The sequence below is a fragment of the Pongo pygmaeus genome, chromosome 1 (assembly GCF_028885625.2).
Source record: "Pongo pygmaeus isolate AG05252 chromosome 1, NHGRI_mPonPyg2-v2.0_pri, whole genome shotgun sequence".
NCBI classification, from domain to species: Eukaryota; Metazoa; Chordata; class Mammalia; order Primates; family Hominidae; genus Pongo; species Pongo pygmaeus.
The window spans coordinates 171,728,273-171,752,908 of record NC_072373.2 but is presented as its reverse complement, the minus strand read 5'-3'; the positions used below and the strand labels follow the sequence as shown (position 1 = coordinate 171,752,908).

Below are 24,636 nucleotides of genomic sequence, written 5' to 3'. Positions count from 1 at the left end.
ATGGATTACGGATGTAAACGTAAAATGCAAAACCAAAAGACTCCATTTTGCATTGTAAAATGCAAAAGTATAAAAATAGATTTTCTCACTGTGTTGCTCCAGCCTGGGAGAAAATCTAGATGACCTTGCATTTGGCAATGACTTTTTTTTTTTTTTTTTGAGACGACGTCTTGCTCTATCGCCCAGGCTGGAGTGCAGTGGCACTATCTTGGCTCACTGCAAGCTCCGCCTCCTGGGTTCACGCCATTCTCCTGCCTCAGCCTTGCGAGTAGCTGGGACTACAGGCGCCTGCCACCACGCCCGGCTAATTTTTTTATTTTTAGTAGAGACGGGTTTTCACCATGTTAGCCAGGATGGTCTTGATCTCCTGACCTCATGATCCGCCCTCCTTGGCCTCCCAAAGTGCTGGGATTACAGGCGTGAGCCACTGCACCCAGCCAGCAATGACTTTTTAAGTGCAACACCAAAGGCATGATCTATGTAAAAAACAATTAATAAAATGGTCTTTATTGAAATTAAAATTTTCTGCCCTGAAAAAGATACTGTCAGGAGAGTTAAAAGAAAAGTGACAGACTGGGGAAAGTATTTGCAAAAAAATACCTATTTTTAAAATGTTATTCAAAATATATGAATAACTCTTAAAACTCAACAACATAAACACACACAAAAAAATCTGATTAAAAATGGGTCAAAGACCTTAACAAATATCTCCCAAAGAAGAAATACAGATGATAAATAAGCATATAAAAAGATGCCCTACATCATATGTCACCAGGAAAATGTGAATTAAAACAACAATGAGATACCACTACACACCTATTAGAATGGCCAAAAGGCAGCACACTGATAACATCAAATGGTGGTGAGGCTGTGAAGCAACTGGAATTCTCATTCATTGCTGGTAAGAATGTAAAAATGGTACAGCCACTTTGAAAGAACAGCTTCTTACCAAACTAAACATACTACTTTTTATCAATGATCCAGCAGTTTCACTCCCTGATAGTTACCCAAAGAAGCTGAAAACTTATGCCCACACAAAAACCTTCACACAGGTGTTTATAACAGACTTATTCATAATGCCAAAACTTGGAAGCAATAAAGATGTCCTTCAGTAGGTGAGTGGATAAAAAAAGCTGCAGTACATCAAGACAATGGAATATTATGCAGCAATAAAAAGAAATAAGATATTAAGCCATGAAAAGACATGAAAGGCTGGGTGTGGTGGCATATGCCTGTGGTCCCAGCTGCTTGAGAGGCTGAGGTGGGAGGATGACTTGAGCCCGTGAGTTCAAGTCCAGCCTGGGCAACATAATGAGACCTCATCACTAAATAAAATAATAAATAAATAAATAAAGTTTTAAAAGAAAAAGGCATGGGAGAAACATAAATGCATATTACTAAATTCAAGGAGCCAATCTGAAAAGGTGACATACTGTATAATTCCAACTATATAACATTCCGGAAAAGGCAAAATTATGGAGACAATAAAAAGATCAATTGTTGCCACGAGTTAGGGTAAAGTGAAGGATGAATAGGTAGAGCCCAGAGGAATTATTTTAGGGCTGGAAAACCACTCTGTGTGATACTGCAATGGTAGATACATGTGATACATTTGTCCAAACCCATTAAATGTACACCACCAAGCTTGAGCCCTAATGTAAACTACGTACTCTAGATGATAATAATGTGTTATTTTAGGTTTATCAATTGTAAAAAGTCTACCACTCTGGTGAAAGCTGTTGATAACGGGGGAGGCTGTGTGTGGAGGGGCAGGGGATATATGGGAAATCTCTGTACCTTTTGCGAAATTTTGCTGTGAACCTATAACTGCTCTAAAATATAGCTTATTGTGATGGTTAATTTTATTGTTAGTATGATGGTTGATTTGACTGGGCTAAGGGATGCCCAGATAGCTGGTAAAACATTATTTCTGGGTGTGCCTCTGGGGTGTGTCTGGAAGAGATTAGCATTTGAATTGGTAGACAGTAAAGAAATAATCCTCACCAGTGTGGGTGAGCCTTATTCAGTCTGTCCAGGGACCCAATAAAACAAGAAAGTGGAAGAAGGATGAATTCACTCTCCCTATTTCAGCTGTGACATGCATCTTCTCCTGACCTCAGTCATTGGCACTCCTGCTTCTTGGGCCTTCAGACTTGGACTAGGATTTACACCCCTGGCTCTTCTGGTTCTCAGGCTTTCAGGCTTGAACTAAAACTCACCGTTGGCTTTCTTGGGCCTCCAACTTGCAGACGGCAGATGGTGGGACTTCTTAGCCTTCATAATCACGTGAGCCAATCCCTCAGAATAAATTTCTCTCTCTCTCTCTCACTTACTCACTATCCTATTGGTTCTGTTTCTCTGAAGAACCCTAATTAATACATCTGTCTAAAAAATGTAAAGATATTAAGAAAGAAAGAGAGTCCTGACAACATTATTTGAACACTTGGATCCAGCCATGACTAAAGCTAACACCTCCCCTTCACTTTCCAGTTACACAAATCAACATATTTTCTTTTTGTGTAAACTTACTTGAGTTGAATTGCTAACATTCATAGCTGAATAGTCCTTGCTAATATAGTCAGTTATTGCACATCTAGTTTCCTCCACAATACATTTTCCTTTCCTCTTCTTATACATGACAAGCTCCTGTTTGTCCTCAGGTCTCAGCTTAAGCAGAACTTTCTCGAGCAGATCTTCCCTAAACTGGTTCCTACTTCCACTCCAGCTTACATCAGTTCTCCTTGCTGGATGTTCTCATAAGGCCCTGTATTTCCTCATAACATTCATCCCACACTATTGTAATTATTTGTTCCATTTATTCTCCCTGTTCCACTACCACTACCATGCTGAACTGTTAAGATCTTCGAGGGCAGAAAAAAAATATTCTGTTCAGTGCTCTATTCTCATTTCTATTGTGATGGAATGAAGTGGGTAGCCAGTGTCTCTTCAGTCATAGATTTAAATCTTCATTTGATTTTGAAAATTATGGTAAAATAAATTATGAGCAAGTGTAAGTGTTTTTGTATGGCTACTAGACAATTGTAATATGATCTGATTAATTTTTAGCATAAAAGCTAGTAATTGCTTTTACTTAGGGAGCTCTAAATGAAACTGTAATAATTTTTTTTAAAACTCCCCAGGCTGATCAAAGGGAATAATTTGAAGAAGATAATTATGCACATGGAGGGTGAAGATTATTGCTTTAATAGTATTTAGCAGTCTGACTAAAGAAAGAGAGAACCCAGTCTGCCAGTTCTTTGAGCATTTTCTGAAGATCTGGATTGAAGTCTAAAGAGATTCTTAATTCATGTGTAAAAATCACAAGCATTCCCAGACACCAATAATAGACAAATCATGAGTAAACTCCCATTCACAATTGCTACAAAGAGAATAAAATACCTAGGAATACAACTTACAAGGAATGTGAAGGACCTCTTCAATGAGGACTACAAACCACTGCTCAAGGAAATAGGAGAGAATGCAAACAAATAGAAAAACATTCCATGCTCATGGATAGGAAGAATCAATATTGTGAAAAATGGCCATACTGCCCAAAGTAATTTATAGATTCAATGCCATCTCCATCAAGCTACCACTGACTTTCTTCACAGAATTAGAAAAATCTACTTTAAATTTCATATGGAACCAAAAAAGAGCCTGCATAGCCAAGACAATCCTAAGCAAAAAGAACAAAGCTGGAGGCATCACGCTACCTGACTTCAAACTATACTATAAGGCTACAGTAACCAAAACAGCATTGTATGGGTACCAAAACAGATATATAGACCAATGGAACAGAGCAGAGGCCTCAGAAATAATGCCACACATCTGCAACCATCTGATCTTTGACAAACCTGACAAAGACAAGCAATGGGGAAAGGATTCCCTATTTAATAAATGGTGTTGGGAAAACCGGCTAGCCATATGTGGAAAACTGAAACTAGACCCCTTTCTTACACCTTATACAAAAATTAACTCAAGATGGATTAAAGACTTAAATGTAAGACCTAAAACCATAAAAACCCTAGAAGAAAACCTATGCAATACCATTCAGGACATAGGTATGGGCAAAGACTTCACTACTAAAACACCAAAAACAATGGCAACAAAAGCCAAAATTGACAAATGGGGTCTAATTAAACTAAAGAGCTTCTGCACAGCAAAATAAACTATCATCAGAGTGAACAGGCAACCGGCAGAATGGATGAAAAATTTTGCAATCTATCCATCTGTCAAAGGGCTAATATACAGAATCTACAAGGAACTTAAACAAATTTAAAAGAAAAAAAACAAACAACACCATCAAAAAGTGGGCAATATGAACAGACACTTCTCAAAAGAAGACAATTATGTGGCCAACAGACATATGGAAAAAAGCTCATCATCACTGGTCATTAGATAAATGCAAATTCAAACCACAATGAGATACCATCTCATGACAGTTAGAATGGTGATCATTAAAAAGTAGGAAACAACAGATACTGGAGAGGATGTGGAGAAATAGGAACACTTTTACACTGTTGGTGGGATTGTAAATTATTTCAACCGTTGTGGAACACAGTGTGGAGATTCCTCAAGGATCTAGAACCAGAAATACCATTTGACCCAGCAATCCCATTACTGGGTATATACCTAAAGGATTATAAATCATTCGACTATAAAGACACATGCACATGTATGTTTATTGCAGCACTATTCACACTAGCAAAGACTTGACCAACCCAAATGCCCATCAGTGATAGACTGGATAAATAGAATGTGGCACACTATACACCATGGAATACTATGCAGCCATAAAAAAGGATGAGTTCATGTCCTTTGCAGGGACATGGATGAAGCTGGAAACCATCATTCTCAGCAGACTAACACAGGAAAAGAAAATCAAACACTGCATGTTCTCACTCATAAGTGGGAGCTGAACAATGAGAACACATGGACACAGGGAGGGGAACATCACACACTGGGGCCTGTCGAGGGGTGGGGGAATAGGGGAGGGATAGCATTAGGAGAAATACCTAATGTAGATGACGGGTTGATGGATGCAGCAAACCACCATGGCACATGTATACCTATGTAACAAACCTGCACATTCTGCAAGTGTATCCCAGAACTTAAAGTATATAAAATAAAATAAAATAAAAACCACACACACACACAAAGATTCCTTTTGTTTAATTTCTGTATAAACAACACTACCCATATAGTACACTTGCTTAGCCAACTTAATCTGAAAATTTAGGGGAAAAACCAAGGAGGTGTTTATATCACAGTTCCATATATATGATTCATTCATTTATTCATTCAGCAGACATAATCTTTAAAATAAGTGGAATATTAGAATTCCTTTTTCTTAGTCAAGTCACAAACTAGGGGTCTGATTGATACAGGAGTTAAGAAGAAATTACTTAGTCAGATAGCAAGGACATGGGAGTCCTCAGTGAGGCTTTTCTTTTTAATGAAAAACAGCCCCAAATCGTTTCCTAACAAAGAGCAAACTGGGAACTTGCACGGGTGAATGCTGGCAGGAACTAAGGACTAGACATATTCAAGATGGCAGCTCCATCTTCCCTTCTCTGCCAGCCACCTGTACTATAAAGGAGGAGACAAGATCATGCTGGTTAACTGGAAATCTCCTTTGCATAAGAAGATTAGGGTGGGGCGAACAGCCTTCCCCGTGCACTATGTAAACGTCATACCTGATTGAACCAATCTATGAGCCCTATGTAAATCAGACAGCACCTCCTCAAACTGGACTATAAAACTTGGGGGATTCCCCACCAACTGGTCCTTTCCTCTCGGAGACCCTTTCCTCCATAGAGGAAGCTCTTTCTCTTTCTCTTCTTTTCTACCTATTAAACCTCTGCTCCTAAATGCCTCCTGTGTGTCCATGTCCTAAATTTTTCTGGCATGCAACAACGAACCCCAGGGGTATATTATCCCAGATAATGTAGCCACTTCGTGATCTTATTTGAATAGTATCCTCCCCTAATTCATGTTCACCTGGAACTTGTATATGTGATCTTATTGGAAATAAGGTCTTTGCAGACATAATCAAGTTAAGATCAGTTCACACTAGATTAGGGTGGGCCCTCATTCGGCGAGTACTGTCCTTATGAGAAGTCAAAAATTTGGACACAGAGATACACACAGAGGGAAGACAGCCATGTGAAGAAAGCAGAGATTGGAGTTATGCTGCCACAGTCCGGGGACTGCCCACAACCCCAGAAGCTAGAGGATGCAAGGAAGGATTCTTCCCTAGAGCCTTGATTTCAAACTTCTAGCCTCCAGGACTGGAAGAAATTAATTTCTGTTATTTTAAGCCTCTGAGTTTGTAGTAGTTTTCTATGGAAGCCCCAGTGTACTAATTCATGGTCCAATCTTCTGCCAAGTGACCGTTCCTTTCCCCCCACCACCCAGCCTCCATCCGATTCCAAAACATTTTCTCCCATGTCTTTTTTGTTGTTTCCTTTTGAAAGAGTTGGAGTTGGGTTTTGCCATTTTGCCTAGAGTGGAATGTAGTATCTATTCATGCCATGTTGCCTAGGCTGGAATGTAGTGTCTATTCAAATGCGCGATCCCTCTACTGAACAGCACGAGAGTTTTGATTTGCACCGTTTCTGACCTGGGCCAGTTCACCCGTCCTTAGGCAACCTAGTGGTTCCCCGATCCCAGGAGGTCCCCAGATTGATGTCAAACTTGGTGTGGTCATCCAATCAACACAGCACACAGCAGCCCAGAACTCCTGGGCTCAAGCAACCCTCCTGCCTCAGCCTGCCCAGGAACTGGGACTCCAGGCTCCAACCACCAAGCCCAAGTCTTTATGCAAAGCAGTTAAGGATCTTTAGCCCCTCACCCAAGCAAAGGCCTTCCCTTTGCATATAGGAAGGCTCAGACTCTGCCTCACCGAATGAGAGGCACCTAGAGAGAGCAGATTTTCCTTTCCTCCACCCTAGCAGGCTTTTCAAAGGGTGAAGAGTGCAGTAAAACGGGAGTGTAGTATAACAATTGATTTCTCCACTGTTTAAAATTATACCATTCCCTTGAAGTTTAAAAAAAGAAAGACAAAAAATAAAAGAGAAAATGAAAGCAGTTACAATCAATTTGGATTTAAAACAACAAATTTTGCATTTAAAATGTTTGTTCCTATTTTTAAAAAATTGAGTCATTTTATAATTTTGTTACTTTCCCCCCGTCACTTAACAGTATATTGTGAGTATTTTCTCATATTAGAAAGTCCTCAAGGATTATACCATAATGTACACAGATCCACAATCCCTTATCCGCTTTTGGGGACAAAGGAAGTTCCTTTTCACTCTCTGAAGGTTCCCTGGAAAATCAGCTTACAAAGTCTGATTAATTGGACAAAAGGCATACAAATTTATTTTACATATATGCAATGGGAGCCTTCAGAATGAGGACCCAAATTCCTAGTGGGGTGCAGAAGTTTGTATACCATCTTTAGGTTACAGAAAGAATCTGGGGCTTGGATCCTGGCAAAACAGCTATGGGAGGAGAAGTCAATGGGCTTGAAGAACATACAATGGTCTGTTGGGCCCACAGAGTGAAAGATGATTTGTGACAAAAGTCTGTCTAGGTTTGTTGACAGACTTTGATCTTCCTTCCTGTGATATGGGTTCAGTTAATGAAAACTTAAGGAAGGGACTGGAGGTAATTGTTTTCTTCTTTGGTAGGTCTGGACTTTAGGCAGATAAGGAAGCTTTGGAAAGCAACTTTATCCCGTGCTTTGAGAGAGATGGAGTTGGGGGACAGATCTGGAGAGAGAAGTCAGAGAGACCTTGAGGCTCCTTTTTCAGTTTAGCATGTACAAAGCACCACATTTTGGGATATCGATTTCTGAGCCACAACATCACAAATCCAAAAAGCTGAAAACCCAAGAGCTGTTTTAAAAGTTTGGCAGCAAAACTGACCTGAAGTGACCTAAGCCTACTTATGGTCTATTTATACCACTTAGTGAGACTGTTAATGTTTCATGGCAGAAATTTAAATGTATTGATTAGAGATGCTGTCACAGACCCTGCTGAAGGGATTAAAATCATGCACCAAATTATCCTTCTAAAATCCGAACATTTCTGAATTCTGAAACACACTGGGTCTCAAGGAGTTGTGAACCTATATAATCATCCCCCTGTAGTTAGATATTTATTTTCACCTTTTTACTATTATAAAAAGTGCTGCATGCACCATGTTATACATGTGAATCTTGTTTGCATCACTATTCATGTCCTTAAGATAAATTCTTTGATATAGAAATAGAAAGTCAGGAAAACTAAACATGTTCTTGGTAGATATTGTCTACTTGTTTTCCAGAAAGATTATACCAACTAACACACCCCTCACCAGCACTGAGAAACAACAGTTTTAATAATTTCACAAAGGAAAATTGTCATACCATTGTGCTTTTAACTCATTTGGTTACCGGTGATGTTAGACATATTTTTAAAAAGAGATTTATTAGTATTTCGAGTTCCTCTCCGGGAATTGTCTATTTATTACCTTTGTTCCTTTTCTACTGAAATTCATCTTATAAGCTTACTTTGTGTATGTGCTGCACCAAGGCCAAGGGAGTGGGGGCCAAAATCAAGCCTGACTCTGATCACCTAACTGTGTACCCGCCACTGAGGAGGGAGCACTTTTTCTTCTTTGAAAGGTGTCTCTCCACCTGGTGCACTTGCCAAGCCCTGCACTGTAAGGCTGAGTCCAACTAGATGGACTGTCTTTTTCTAATTTGTCTGCTCAGAGCAAACAGGATGCCCTTTCTAATTTGCACAAAAGTACCAAGCTGAGATCTTAACTAGATGAATTGTGTTTCTAATTAATTTGAGTTTAAATTATATAGGCTGGGTGTGGTGGTTCACACCTGTAAACCCAGCACTTTGGGAGCCTGAGGCAGGTGAATCACTTGAACAGAAGAGTTTGAGATCAGCCTGGGCAACATGGTGAAACCTGTCTCCACAAAAAAATACAAAAATCACCCAGGCATGGTGGCGCATGCCTGTAGTCCCAGCTACTCGGGTGGCTGAGGCAGGATAATCGCTTGAACCCAGGAGGCGGAGGCTGCAGTGAGCCGTGATCATGCCACTGCACTCCAGCCTGGGGGCAGAGTGAGACCTGGTTTCAAAAAACACAAAAAATGTTCTTTATATAGTAAAGCTATCATATTAAAATTTCGAGTGTTATATTGTGCTGGCTGTGTTTTTCTTGCTTATTGCTTTGTATTTGTTTGACTCATAAGTTATCTAAACGTCTTCCATTTTGCTTTTTCTTAAGAAATATTTGTGGAGCTATAAATAGCTTTGTTTTTCTTCCTTTTGCTTCTGAATATTATTTTAGGTGGTGTGACATGGGTAGAAATGTATGAAATCTAATCCTTGAACAGTTAATCCCAGCTGTCAAAGGGCCATACTTGGCCCTGTTTAAATTCCCAGACCAGAGATAGCCCTTCTGGAAGACATCTACACCCATCTCATCTATCCATCCATTCAACCAGCACTAATTATTGAGCACCCAGTATGCTCCAGGCACTGTGCGAGACATTGGGAACACAGAGGTGAATAACAGGAACCGGAATTCCTTCCTTTATGGAGCTTGCAATGGACACCACGTGTTCAAGTTTCATATAACCATAACGATAGCTAACATTTAGGAGTGCTCACGTGTGCAGGCACCAGTCTAAGTGCTTTACCTGCATTAATGTATTTACTTCTCTCAGCAACCCTATGAAGAGGTGGGTATATTATTGTTCCCATTTTACAAGTGAGGAAAATGCACAGGGAGGTTAAGTAACTTGATCCAAGATCACAGACCAGCAAATAGCTTGGTTACTTGTAAAGCTGTACCTAGCAAGTTTTCATCACTTCCGTTTCCCATGTCACATTCACAGATTTGTCACTTTGTGACAATGTGTCACAAATTTGTTTACTCCAACCCTCTCTTTCTTCCTCTTGGTCTGGGGCTTTACTTCCACCAATGCTTCCGTGCCCTGCGAAGAAACTGCTCTGCCACCCGTGACTTCTGACTTGGCCTTTATCCCCTGAGCAGTCTGGGCTTGTCTGTTAGTCTCCACCCCTGGTTTTAACCATTCTTGATTTCCTTTGCCAAAGCATTCTCATCTTTCTGGTCCTGGTGTGCTGGAGTCTTTTAAAGCATGGTGCTAGTTTTCTTCCCTTCTCAGTCTATCACCTTTCGCTAGACAACTGAATTTCTAACCCTGGCTTTTAAGTGCTACCTATAAACCAGTGCCTCCCAAATTCCCATCTCCAGTCCATAAAACACCAGACTGCTATAGTCAGCTTCTGGATGAAAGCCTGAACTCAACTATCCAAAACCATCCTCGTCATTTCCCTCACACCAAACATGTTCCCAACCCTGTGTTCCCTTTCTCAGAAAATAGTGCCACCAACCAGTTATGAAAGCCAAAAGCTACAATTCTTAACACTTCCCTTGTCCTCACCACCCCCATATAAAATCCATCCCCAAGTCCTGTTGATTTTATATCTGAAATATCCCTTCAGTACATCCACTTCTCCCCATCATCATCACTATTTTTCTATTCCTGACCCTCATCCAAGCTGCTTTTTTTTTTGAGATGGGGTTTCGCTCTTGTTGCCCAGGCTGGAGTGCAATGGCACGATCTCAGCTCACTGCAACCTCCTGCCTCCCAAGTTCAAGCGATTATCCTGCCTCAGCCTCCCAAGTAGCTGGGATTACAGGCATATGCCACCACGCCTGGCTAATTTTGTATTTTTAGTAGAGACGGGGTTTCTCCATGTTGGTCAGGCTGGTTTCAAACTCCCAACCTCAAGTGATCCACCTGCCCCAGCCTCCCAAAGTGCTGGGATTACAGGTGTGAGCCCCTGCGCCTGGCATTCCCAAGCTACCTTTACCTTTTACCTGAAATACTCCTATTACTGGTCTTTTATGGTTTCCTTGCCTCTATTCTTGTTCCTTTTCAGTCTATTCTCCATACTCCAGCCAGAGTGATCTTTTCAGAACATGAATCTGCTTATGTAACCCCTGCTTTAAAACAAATAGTTTTTTCAAGGATTTCTCTATGCTTTTGACAGGGGAGGGGGTGAAGTTATGTCAATAGGAAAGTAGAGGACCCTTATTTCTTCACACAAAGGCACCTACCAGGCCATTTGCCAAATTCGGCACTGCAGGGTTAAGTACAACTAGATAGGAACCATTTTTCTAGCTTGTCTGCACAAGGGGTGTGCCCTTTGTGTCATTTGCACAAAGGTCAGAATACTTAGTAGGCTTGAAAGGCCTTCCGTAGTCTGTTCCCAGCCCACTTCCTCAGTCACAGGCAGCACCAGTCTTCTTGCTACCCACAATCCACCCATTCTTGTCTACTCTCAGGTCCTCAGATAATCCACACCTCCTCTTGCTTCAGGACCTTTGCACATGCTGTTCTTCCTTACTGAAACGCTTCTCTTCATGCATAATAACATCTGCTCATGCCTTACATCTCAAATCAAGCATCAATTCCTTAAGGGTATGACTTCCCCAAGACTAGGTCAGAACATTCATATTTGCTTTTTTTTCTTTAGAGCACGTATCTCATTTTTAAATTGCACCCTTAGTTATATGATTGTGTTGTTAATGACTCTCTATGCTGTAGTCTTTACGTTCATTAAAGGCAGAGACTCTACCAGTCAGGATTCTTGGCTGTAAGCAACAGAAAAGGATTCTGGCTAAACCTAAGCATAAAAGGAATTTATTGGAGGATTTGGATTAAGTTCACAGAATCAGTGGGAAGGCTGGTGAATCAGACCCAGAAAATGAACAGGACCTAAAGTTGCCTAGGCAGCAGGGGATGTGGCCAACATCAAGCTGTGGGGCAATCCAATTGGGATATTCTACCAACGCTGCTGCCACTGGACACTGGCACCCATGGAACAGCTGTGCTCTTGACAAAGCCAGTACTGTTCTGAGAAAATTTCTCAATTGTCCTGATCTATGGCTTCATATCCTCTAGGTCTCTGCCCAGGCAGGAGAGTTCAATTGGCTGAGCCATGTCACATGCCCATATCCCACCTGCCAGGGAACAGGACCATCAGGCCTCCCATCAAGGTTCACACAATGTGGGTGTTTCCCCCATTGAAAACATTGTGGGGATGCCAAGCAAGAAAAAAAAGAGGAACAGAGAAACCATATCTGTTCAATTCATATGTTCCCCAAACTAGTATGATATCTGGCATCAAATAAGACAAAAAATATTTGAGGGAACAAATAAATGACCAATGCTAGGCATCTCTGAGGACACAGACTGTCCAACTTGTGCCTGCTTCAGGGTAACCGCTCACAATCACTGGGGCCTTTGCACTCCAGCTAGAGCCAACACTGGTCAAACTGGCTGCTTAGTCGAGTTCACCCCAGTCCCATTGAGGTCAGATGAAGAGCCAGGAGCTCTATGAGCTAGAGTGAGTGGATATTACTAGACCCATTTTATAATGCAAATGTGAGGTTCAGGGAGGTGAACTGCCATATTCAAGATAATACAGCTGGAAAGCAAGAACAAGGACTTGAAGACTCATCTGCTGGCAGAGTTTAGTACCTTTTCCCACCTTCTGTATTATGTTGTTTCAATTGCATATGACAATGTGCTTCACATAAAAATATTTGGGTTGCCAGGACATTTCCTCCAACAGTATCAGATAACAAGGGAGTGGAGAGTGCTGAGGCCACCTAAGAGATCAGCTACATCCAGCATGGGAGAAAGCTGGGCACAAGGATTCCAAGGAGTTAATGCTTATCTAGTCCAGATCCCTTTCCTTGCAAGGAGACAAGATGCCTTGGTAAGCTGAGCTGCCTGCTGATAAACTGCTGGTTAACATGTTCAGGCTATCACTGTGAATCATTTATCTTTCCCTTCTTACCCAGATCAATTTGGCCTCCTTGTACATCATGAACCTGAGAATTTCCACTGAAATTGATGACATATGGCTTGCTGCAGTGCCAGGGGACACAACTCCCCTGTTTACAGTATAATTCCCTAATAGTGAATGGGCTCAGCCCCCCTATCCATCCCCACCCCTCCCAACAATTCCTTCTTTGAGCTCACTATAAAAGGCTATAATGAAACCTCTAATGATATTTAGCAATGACAGGGAATGGTTCCAGGAGGGAAATTACAACTGGAAGATGTCCACCAGGATCTGCTAGTAATTGTAAAGGAAATCTACTCAGGTCTCAAAGGGTCCTTTGTTTTATATAAACATGAGGCTTCCAAGGTTGCTCTAGCCCCCTCTAATAGCAGAAGTCTCTGGAGCAATATCTCCTTCAGAAAGTGGAGTGGAAGTTCTGTTCACATTACATTAGAAAGAACTCACCCATTACTAGTATTTTTCCCCCAAGAACTTGGGGGACCTTCCTCTAATTCTAATAAGAGTGACTATTTACTAAATACATCATCAGGAGACTAACCAGGGAGGCAAGTGGAACACCAGACAGGATAGACTCAGGGTGTTAGAGCTCTAGGGTGGCTCTGCCCCTCTCTGTCTGACTTGGGTAAATCCATTCTCCTCTGTGAGCTTCAGTGTCTTCATCTATAGAATCGGAATGTTGAACTAAATAACTCTCTAAACTTTTTCCAGCTCTGACATTACATTCTGTGATTCCACTTGGAAAATGGTAAGCAAAAAATTTGTAAGCAGAGGGAGGAATGGGTGATCTTTAAAAAAAATGCTTCAATAAAAGAAACAGTAAGAATGGATGAAGCTCTGGTGACCTACACAAGGAAATCAGTCAGGTGTCCTCAGGAGGCTCAGAAAGCAGGCTGCAACTTGCTGGGCAAGCCACACCTGCTCCTCACATTCCTTCCAAGGGCAGCCCCAGGTCTGAGCTCTCGGCAGTGAACCAGTGAACCGTAAGGTATTTTTTTATTTGTTTGTTTGTTTTTGGTGGGGAGGTGGGCGGAATCTTGGAGGCAGCTGCTCAATCCCTGAAGAAAGCTCATTCTTAAGACCTGACCGCAGCAGAGGAAAGCTGATTTTCAAAACAGAAGCATGAGGGGGCTCTTCCTTGGAAGAAGTGAGTAAAGAAAGGCATCTTAACCTGCTGGGGACCCAGCAGGAAAAGGAAGAAATAAGTATAATGGAGACATGTGGCTAGTTTTTACAGCTAGTAGGTAAAACATGTCTTTAAAGCACATCAATAGTAAAAATCTTAGCTACAAAAGGCAAAAGTCCCAAGCCCCATATTTGGTATATGCAGGGTGTGTGTTCATGAGTTTACTCAATGTCTTTCAAATCTCAGTTTGCTGACATGTGACATGGATGTAATCTAAACAATTTAAAATACATGAAATTTTCACTAAGCACCAGATTGTTTCAGACGCTCATATCAATTACCTCATTTAATCTTCACAACAGTGAGAGAGGGATTTATAGTTTCATTTAACTAATGAGGAAACAGGGGAGGTAAGTGACTTCCTGGCCCAAAGGAATAAGATTTGACCTCAGGTTTGTCAACATTTGGGTTACTTCCAGTAAGTCAATGGCTCCAAGAAGATTATATGTGTGAAAATGCATTGCAAATTATAAATGCTATAAAGTGTAAGAAGTCACAGTCCTGAATTAATGCAGAAACCTAAATATCATCCAGAAGCAACATTCTGATGGAGTAAGGGGCTTTTTCAGGGAGCCTCCTTTGTTCAGTTGCCCACTGGATCCTTTATTTATTTTCCAGGCAGACAAGTGAGTTTTTAAAAGTGACTCTTGAAACAATGAGGCTTTCTGGTTCCAGCTGTGCTACAGAAACATTAATCTTGAGAATTCACTTGCTCTTTTCATGTGTCAAATGAGGGGTTAGGTCACAGGTGATCACCAAGGTCACTTCCGTCAAAGCACTTCAGTGACTCAGAAGTGGAAAGCACCCAGCGAGACCTAGAGTGGGGAGTCTCACTCTCATTGTTAGAGAGCCAGTTCTAACTTCAGGTACTTTGGCCATCCTTCCTACTGTGGGAGAGCCTGCTCACATCCACCCTCTCCCCTTGGTAAGTCTTATTTGATCCTGGAAGGAAGTTTGGAGCCTGGAGGGAGTTTCTCCCTTGGTGAGTGGCAGCAGACTTTGAGATCTCTGGCAATCCCACAGTATCCACTCAACCAGCGCATAGCAGCCACAGCCCTAAGTTGAGAAGCCAGTGGCTGAGAGCTATCTCTCCCCAATTCCTACTGGTGTTTCAGTCTTGGGAGGTCCTCATAGACTGTAGAAACAGGATGGGCGGAGGGGTATGAAATGGATTCCAGGGGAAGAAACTGCAGTCCTGGATCTAGCTTAGCTGTTGCTGAATATGTGATATACCAACCACTCCCTCCTTTGTACACACGCAGTGTTGTATCAGTTTCTCAGTTACTGTAGTAACTTGTTTACTTGTGGAGTACCCCACAGCCACACACATAAATGAATGTGAATGAGTGAAAAGGAAGAGATAAGTGTAAGAGGAACAAGTGGCTAGTTTTTACAGCTAATAGGTAAAACACATCTTTAAAGCACATTAATATAAAAATCACTGGGTGCAGTGGCTCACACCTGTGATACCAGCATTTTGGGAGGCCGAGGCAGGTGGATCGCCTGAGGGCAGGAGTTCAAGACCAGCCTGGCCAACATGGTGAAACCCTATCTCTACTAAAAATGCAAAAATTAGTTGCGCATAGTGGCGGGCACCTGTAATCCCAGTTACTCAGGAGGCTGAGGTAGGAGAATCGCTTGAACCCAGGAGGTGGAGGCTGCAGTGAGCTGAGCTCACTCCACTGCCCTGCAGCCTGGACAACAGAGCAAGACTCCATCTCAAAAAATATATGTAATAAGTAAAAGTCTTAGGAAAACAACCTGTGCACACCCAGCAAAAGCATAGGGCCCACTGCAGACTGGCTCTAATTATGTGGGAAAGTCATTTAATCTTAGAGCCTCAAAGCTTTGAGATGAAGTGATTTGCTCAAAGGCTAAATGGAAATAGTACCACCTATTTCAAAGTAGGGCTGGGATTCAAAAGAGATACAGCTCTTGAACTAGAGTTTTCTGTCTCCATTGGTGATAAGCCTTGTTTAGAGATGACCAAAGACTGGCACTCTTTTTCATAAAAGCAGCTAGTTTTAGCTTCCTCCCTCATGCTCACCCTCCTGCAGTTTGAAGTTTCCAAATAATCTTATTTAGAAAGAATAGCATTTTACACTGGCCAGTTAGGATATCTTAGGACACACCAGAGTAGCAACATGAAACACCCACTTTTGGGGAGGAAAAAAAGTGTTATAATTTGAAATAAAAAAAAATACAAGTCTTGGGAAATTAGAGACCAAAGTGATAGAAATCTGGAGGGACTTTCACAAACGCCAACTTTTGATTTGTGCCTTTCCCATATTTTATTAAATTCATGTTTTATTAAAAAAAATCACAGCAACATTATCAAAGACAACATATGTACAAACATTTTACAAAAAAAGAACATTACCAATATCAGTGGTAGTAAGGGCAAGTTGAAGAATAAATAGACTGAGTTTCCGGGCAGTGTCTGTCCTCAAAGACATCTAAACTGCGTTCAGGCAGCTGAAACAGGCTTCTTTCCCGGTGACAAGCACATGTGGTCAGTAATACAAACGATGGTAAATGAGGCTACTACATAGGCCCAATTAACAAACTCCTCTTCTCCTGGGGTAGGCCATGATACAAGTGGAACTCATCAAATAATTTAAACCCAAGGCGATAACAACGCTATTTCCCATCTAAACTCATTTAAGCCTTCACAATGTCGCAATGGATTCAGTTACTTGCAAACGATCCCGGGTTGTCATACAGATACTTGTTTTTTACACACAACGCTGTGCCATCCCCTTACTTTCACTGCCCCAGTCAGGTTTCTTGTTGTTGGACCGAAAGGGGATACATTTTAGAAATGCTTCCTTCAAGACAGAAGTGAGAAAGAAAGGCGACCCTGAGGCCAGGATCTATTAAACCTGGTGTGTGCGCAAAAGACAGGGGGAAGGCAGGAATTTGAAAGGATAAACGTCTCCTTTGCGCCGAGGAATCAGGAAGCGTGACTCACTTGGGTCTGGGACGATACTGAAATCCGGTACCCCACCCCATCCCCTGCCCCGCCGGGTACCTACAAACTCGGTTCCTTTCTCAACTCCCCCAGTTCCTTGATCTCCACCTTCTTGTACTTCCCCGACTTTCTCCGGTTGGTGATCACCAGGACGGCCATGCCGGCGACGAGGGCCACCACGACCACCACGATGACGGCGATGAGGCCGGCGGTGAGGCGCTTCATGGAGAACTTCGGGGGGATCTCGTCCAGGTAATAGATGAGCGTGCGCTCCACCTGCAGGGGTTCTCCGCGCACGCGCAAGTCCAGGCCGCCGCGGCCCTGGAATAGAGACTCTCCCTTGACGTCCCTCTCGAAGTAGTAGGCGGCATCGCCGATATCCACGTCACCGGCGGCCTTCTGCGACGTGTTCTGCCGCAGCTCGATCTGGATGGTGGGCTGCTCGTAGTGCACGGCCGCCACGAACTTCGGGTGCAGCCGATAGCGCTCGCGGAAGAGCCGCCTCAGCTCGGCGTCCAGGTCCGAGTGGTTGAAGGCGCCGGCGGTGGGGCGGTGGCGCAGGTCAATGAGGATGTGGTGGGTGCGCACCAGCTCATCGCAGCGCAGGCTCAGGTCGCCCTTGTCCGTGCGGCGCACGCCCACCGAGTTCACGCACCAGCACACCGACGTCTGGTTGCACTGGCGCGCCTTGAAGCGGCCCTCGGGGTCGCAGTCGGGGTCGTAGAGGCCATCGTTGTCCACGAGCGCGTGCTCACTCGGCCGCACCAGCGTGCGGGCGTTCTTGGGGGCGCTCATGCGCGCCTTGAGCAGCAGACACTTGGAGGTCAGCGTGGAGCAGTCGACCGCCACGCCCGAGCCCAGCACGCGGCACTGGCAGCGGCCGCCGGGGCCGTCGGGGCTGCACACGGTCATCTTGTTGGTGGGACACGTGCAGTTGTCCTGCGCGGCCGTGTGGCCGGTCACCGCCGCCAGCACCAGCAGCAGCAGCGGCAGCCGCAGCGGTGGCGGCGCGAGGCCGGGGCCCCGAGCCATGGTGGGGCGGAGGAACGCGAACCGGACGCGGGCGGATGAGGCGCGGGCGGATGAGGCGCGGGGACTCGGTGGGGCTTGGGCTCCGGCGTCTGGGATGGTCTGCAGGCGTCTGCCGCCCGGCCGCTCCCTCCGGCTCTTATACTCTGCCCGACCTGCCCGGCTGGTTCCACCACCGACCGTCCCCACTGGTATTTGGGTGACACATCCCGCCCCCCTCCCCGTCCCACGGAAGGCCAAGCCGGCCCTGCGCCGCCCGCGATAGGATCAGAGCAGGGAAGCTGCTCCCGCCTCCTCCGGACCGAAAGCCGGGGAGGGGAGAACCGATACTCACCTGCAGGCTTCTGGGGACCCGCCCTCGGCGCGGCCTCCTGCTCCAGACCTGGCGCGTCCGGGCCGCTCTCCCGGCAGAAAGTCTAAAGAGTTTCATTGCAAAGTGTGGCTCGCGACTGTCGCGCTCTCCTCTATCCGCGACTCCCTTTTCGTTCTTTCCCAGCCCCTAGCCCTCCCTTAATTTCTCTCACTCCCTCTTCTTTGTCCAGTTCTCACAGTAGCACACGTTTATATAGTTTACAGTTCACAAACATTATCTCATCCTCACACCAGTCCTGACAGGCAGGGACTATCAGACCCATTTTATAGGTGATGCTGATGAGGCTTAAAGACCTGAAGTCACACTGCTATCAACTTCCTCATATTTCTGAGAGGGGTCTTTGGCACCCTGCCTAGGAGTGATGAGACCTTAAATAAAATGTTTGTGAACACGAAGTGACACAGAATCTGAAGGGAAGTTAGGGAAGCAGTTCTGTTACTCACCATATCAAGGGTAAAACACAGGTATCCTGGCGTCCAAAGGGTTAAAAGTTCTGTTAAACACTAATTTTCTGTACCTCACACAAGCGCACACACACAGGCGCACATGCACATAATATTTATTTGTGCACTGGCTATAAAGGGACAAACAGGAACAAATTCTTAAAGAGCCAGCAAGACTGTAAAGAGTTTTTTGTACAATTTGATTCTAACACAGCAAATCATTGCTTTTCTTTTCCTGTATCCCACGTAAGTAGCTGACCCATGTAAATAATGAAAGAATGGAGCCTGTGAGAAATTGCTTGTCTGCCACTGTGTGGCTACTTTCATGGCATACAGGGGTTGCAATCTCTTTTTGAGTCATTGAGAAAGTCTAGAGTTTCAAAGCTGTGGTAAAATTAACAATAATTAGCAAGCTATAATTATTCCCAGGTCCTCCATCAAAGCACATTTTATATGTTCAGCATTTAATGTGCACCACCAGTCGTGCAAGGGTGTTGTTTAGCAGATGAAAGCCAGCTGGGCCTCTGTCCCATTAATTTTCACGCAATTCCTGAGGCAGGAAGATTGAACTATATTCTGCCCTGACAGATACGGGAAGCAGAGACGTGTGAGGGACAATTTCTTTCTTTTTTTTTTTTTTTTTTTGAGACGGCGTCTCGCTCTGTCACCCCCAGGCTGGAGTGCAGTGGCACGATCTCAGCTCACTGCCAGCTCCACCTCCCGGATTCACACCATTCTCCTGCTTCAGCCTCCTGAGTAGCTGAGACTACAGGTGCCCGCCACCACGCCCGGCTAATTGTTTTGGTATTTTTAGTAGAGACGGGGTTTCACCGTGTTAGCCAGGGTGATCGCGATCTCCTGATCTCGTGATCCGCGTGAGGGATAATTTCTTATCCACAAACATGAGGAATTGTGGGATAGTCCTTTGCTGTCTATCCCCACTGTCTCTGTTCAGGTCTTCCTTGGACAGATATCTGAGTCAGATTCTAGCTTCTTTTCCCCTCTCCGACCTCGGTCCACCCTGCATCCAAGAAGTCTTTCTAAATCAGAAGTCTGTGCCCATCTCCTCTCTGTTAAGTACAGAGTGGGGGGGTGCTCTTGGCTCTCCAGATAAAATTCATGCTTCTTATATTAGCCTTTAAGATCATTCCTATATGATGTTATAGGCAAGCTACATCCTGTGCCTTAGTTTTGTCATCTGTAAAATGGAGATAATAAAAGTACCTACCTTACAAGGTAGGTTTTATAATTAATGCAGATAAACTGCTCTGAAGAGTATCTGTTCTAACAGTATCTGCGCATAGTAAGCGACGGATAGATGTTAGCTGCTGTCATTTATCATTATCGTTGTCGTCGTCATCATCATCATGCTCCTGCCAACCTCTCCAGCACTCCATATGTTTTCAAGCCTTTGCAAAGTCACCTACCTGGAGTCTCCCTTTCTTTATTTAGTGCATAATTGTGTTTTTCTACTCAGCTCTTGAGACACCTCCAAGACACCTTCCCTAATAAGGCCCTCCCTGTTACACTCAGGGATATGCCTCTCTATTCGTTCCTAATCTCAGACATACTGGGATGGCAACATTAACTTTTCTGGGCTTTTGTCCTCCCATCTGTCAAATGGGCAAAATACAGCCTGTTTCAGAGATTATGTTGAGAATCATATACAAAGAGATGAGATGGTAGATGCCAAAGCTTTGTAAACTCTAAGACTCTGTAAAAATATTAGATTTCACTTTTATTTCTAAAATATATATACCCTCTTCTTGCTTTTCCGGGTATTGACTAGGTAGTCGCAATGCTCTATAACTAGCAGAGTTCTCTATTTGCCATTCCATCAGGTCCCAGGCTGGCAAGAGGAAAGCTGATGAGAGAGGGTTCTTAGGGCTGAGGAATTTGTATGATGGTGTCATTGACTACCAAGCTAGAACAGCCCCACATGGGTGGTACTGGGGCTAGTGCTCTGAGGCCTCCAAGTCTTTGCTTCTTCCAATTATATTAGGTACAGAGAGGACAGGAATAGAAGGGGCCCAGCCTCAATATCTTCTGGGGAAGTTCGAGTAAGCCAAAGATGACCTCCTAATCCCCTCCCCCCGCCAACTCCACTTGCTTAAATTCTCTGGTTCTGCCAGGCTTTCCCCAACAGCACGAAAAGACCACAATGAGTTTATTATGTAAACACAGTCTCAGCTGTGATTCTCCCTTTTCCCTTCGTCCTTTTTCTGCCAAGTTCTGCAAAATAGCGTGTATTAGCTTTGTCTCTTTTTATTTATTTATTTATTTATTTATTTTTGAGACAGAGTTTTGCTCTTGTCACCCAGGCTGGAGTGCAGTGGCATGGCCTCGGCTCACTGAAACCTCCACCTCCCGGGTTCAAGTGATTCTCCTGCCTCAGCCTCCCAAGTAGCTGGGATTACAGGTGCTCAACACCATGCTTGGCTAATTTTTGTATTTTTAGTAGAGACGGGCTTTCACCATATTGGCCAGGCTGGTCTCAAACTCCTGACCTCAGGTGATCCTCCCGCCATGGCCTCCCAAAGTGCTGGGATTACAGGCGTAATCCCACCACACCCGGCCTGTATTTTTTTATTTTAATTTAAAAAATATTTAACACAAGCATTTCAGGCTTGTCAAGTGTTTATGAGGGGCGGGAAGCACATATAACCACTGTATGTAGCCCCAGCACCAGAATATTAGGCACTAAGTAATGTTTATTGGATTAATACTGAGTTGTGCCCAGAATGCTTCAATATCGATATATTCTCCTAGGAGTGTTCATGTGGACCATTTCAGTACTTCTTTCCTTGTCTAAGCCTCACCACCTGCCCCAACCATGAATCTCTGTCCCTACCCTAACCCACCCTCCAAACACCCAATTTCAAGGAAGACTGGGTAATGATGCTCTTATTGTCATTTTTGCCCAATCCTTAACTTTTGTCAGCCTTGTGCCTGCAAGGATGAAGGATATGATCTGAGGACGCCAAGAGCAGCCAAAGATTCTGTAAGCAAGTGTGTAATGTAGTTGAAAGAAAATGGACCTTGGATCCAGTGAGACTTAGGCTCAAGTTTTGGCTTCACACCACTCACTGCTGTGTGTTTTTCAGCAAGTTGTTTCAGCACTCTGCCCCTCAGCTTCCTTAACTGTAAAATGCGGGTAACAGGGCCTACACTGCATCAATGCCTGTGAAAACGATGATTTCCCACCTTGTAATTAAGAACACATTTTTCCCCATTGAACTTCACACTTCAGCTATTCTTGTGCTCTTTGATAAACTCTTGGTGATAATCTGATTCTCCTTGGTATAAGACCAATACCAGCATGTGAGTTTTATATTAAAGGGTATGATATATAAAAACAAAACATAAAAATAAAACTGTTTGATTAATTAAAAATAAACAGCATTTACCATCAAGAATTATTTTAATGATTCCAAATAAAGAATATAAAATACTCAAGATAATGTTTGGTATGTGCTAAGTAAAATAATCTTAGCTATTATTATCAGCCGTCTCAGGAATGTGAAGATGCTTTAAGATCATTAAGCGGTTCTTCACAAGGCCAGTGATTATGGGGACTGCTGAAGATCAAGTCCAGGGAGCTGAGTGCTAGGCAGGAGAGCAGCCCAAGAGCCCCCACCATCCCCTGACCTCCAGGATGCAGCAATATGGAGAGTATGTAGATGCAGATAGTGCTTTAGTATATTTGCCCCCATTATCTGCTGGGATCCCTGCAGCACCTCTGGGGGTTAGGCAGAGAAGATATTATTATCCCTATTTTATAGATGTGGAAGCAGAGGCCTTGGGGGAAGGGAAGGATTTGTCCATGGTCACATGCTTATAAAAGGTGAGGTCAGGCCTAGAAACCAGGTCTCCTGACTGCAAATGTATATAGAAATTAACAAAGATGGAATTAACAAGGGGTTGAAAGAGCTTAGAGACTCATCTCATGTTTCTCAGGTTTTCTTTTACTTTTCATTCCTTCCCTTAATTGTACAAATATTTTTAGGAATTTCTTCTTTCAAGAAGAATGATTAAATAATTTATTTTCTGGGACACAACTGTGAGCCCACAGCTGAAGACCCTAATGCCCAGTGCTATGCAGGGAGGAGTCCGTACTCTTCTTTCTAGCCTGACCACCATCAGCTTCAGCCTCTTTTAAGGAGCTCCTTTTGAGACAGTGGGCAGTGCTGGAGGGCCAGACTTTCCTTTTCTCCTCAGCGGAAGCTTGCAGTCCTAGAAGAAGCAGGTAACTCTTCAGCCAGAATACAGATAATGCAGAGAGAGAAGTTGGTTGTGGTGATTGTTAGTTCAGGCTGGAGGAAGGAAGCCCCAAGAAACAGAACATAGAAAAGGAAGCTGGACAGGGTCCAGAGTGTAGAGATGTGGAGAACAGAATAGACAAGGGCTACACAACTGTATCTTCAGTGGTTCATTTCTTTAAAAATGTGATTTAAGTATTTCAAAATACTAGAAATCAAGAGCTAGGGAATGGGTACACTCTCCATATTTTGTTTGCTTAAAATGTTTGTAATAAAAAAATTCACATCAATTCCTCAAAGTAAGTTTTGGAGGAAGTATTTGGGAGTAATATTTTCTGTTTTTGCTTCCTCTTATCTTTTTCTCCATTTCTGTAGTTATTTTTATTAATATAAGCTGTCATTTATTGATCATCATATTATGAATTCCTTGTAATTCCCCCAGCAAGCCTAAAAAATAATTACTCTTGTCCCCATTCACCTGATCAGGAAGCTGAAGCTTAGGGTCCCATAGTTAGAAATGAGTCCAGGAAGGATCTGAGCCCAAGTCTGGTGACTGGGACATTTTTCCATTGCACAGTTTAGTCTCTCGTTGATGGGTCTTGAATAAACGAGAGAGGTCGAAGATGTTCTGCTGGTAAACTGGGTGTGGTCTGGGTCCTGGCTGCCCAGGGAATGTTTGATCTTTTCACTTTTCTGGGAAGACAACACGTTTCTGTTTGTGCTCGCTCATTTGGGTGGGCGAAAGAAACCTCTCAGTTTCTTTCAGGAGAGGTTGCCTGTGATGTGAACAGTTCTGCTTGGTTTTTGTGGTTCGTCTGGATTTGAAAAGTGACTGCAGTTTCACCTTACAAGTGTGTGTCATGGTTTCATTTAAGAATCCTGCCCATCATCTTCTCTTCATGGTGTCCTTGTTCTGAATTGCAAACCATAAATGGCCTCCTTCTCATTCTGGTCTCTTCATCTAGGGGCAGTCAGCTTCTCCTGTAAGGGCTTTACACTCCGGGGAAAGCCAGTAAAACACTCAATGACTTTTAATTTCACTGGGCCCAACAGCTTCCGGAGAGATTTGGCAACAAATAAAGAGAGATTGGGAAATCTTCTCCCTACATTCCTGAGGCAGCCACAATGCTTGAACCCCACACTGATGAGTCACGGTGCTTCCTTTCCCAGAGCTGGCCCGGTGATGTATGATGCCCTGTTAAGGGGGTGTGGAGGTGTGTGCTGTTTTTAACCACTTTCAGCTGTCCTCGAGATAAGCGCAGCTGTTGAGAGGTCTTAAGTGAGCTGCTGCTACTGACAAATTCGTCTGCCTTTCTGGACAGTCCTGATCTAAGTGATGCTCCTTAGAGTTATCAAAAGGGGTCTTAGGGGACATGTATTCCAGTCTCCCACCCAAAGAGAGGTATCTCAGAATGCTAAACAGGTGCTTGTAGGCTACATGTGATGATGAAACATCCTTCCCTCCCCACA

At 43.5% G+C, this 24,636-nt stretch overlaps 1 protein-coding gene across 3 annotated transcripts in view; it reads right to left on the bottom strand.

Moving 5' to 3' along the window:
- Nucleotides 1-16,357: 16,357 nt before the first annotated feature.
- The window catches only part of TACSTD2 (tumor associated calcium signal transducer 2), a 42,066-nt gene continuing 33,787 nt past the window's right edge, over nucleotides 16,358-24,636 (bottom strand). For 2 of the 3 annotated variants that reach the window (XM_063655134.1, XM_063655132.1), the window contains exon 3: nucleotides 16,358-18,507. In XM_063655134.1, coding sequence (XP_063511204.1) covers nucleotides 17,123-18,094 — 972 coding nt within the window. In that variant the 5' untranslated portion in view covers nucleotides 18,095-18,507 and the 3' untranslated portion in view covers nucleotides 16,358-17,122. Of the gene's footprint in view, nucleotides 18,508-18,907; nucleotides 19,092-24,636 lie in introns of those variants that run through there. The other variant, XM_054438567.2, reaches the window with a different exon arrangement.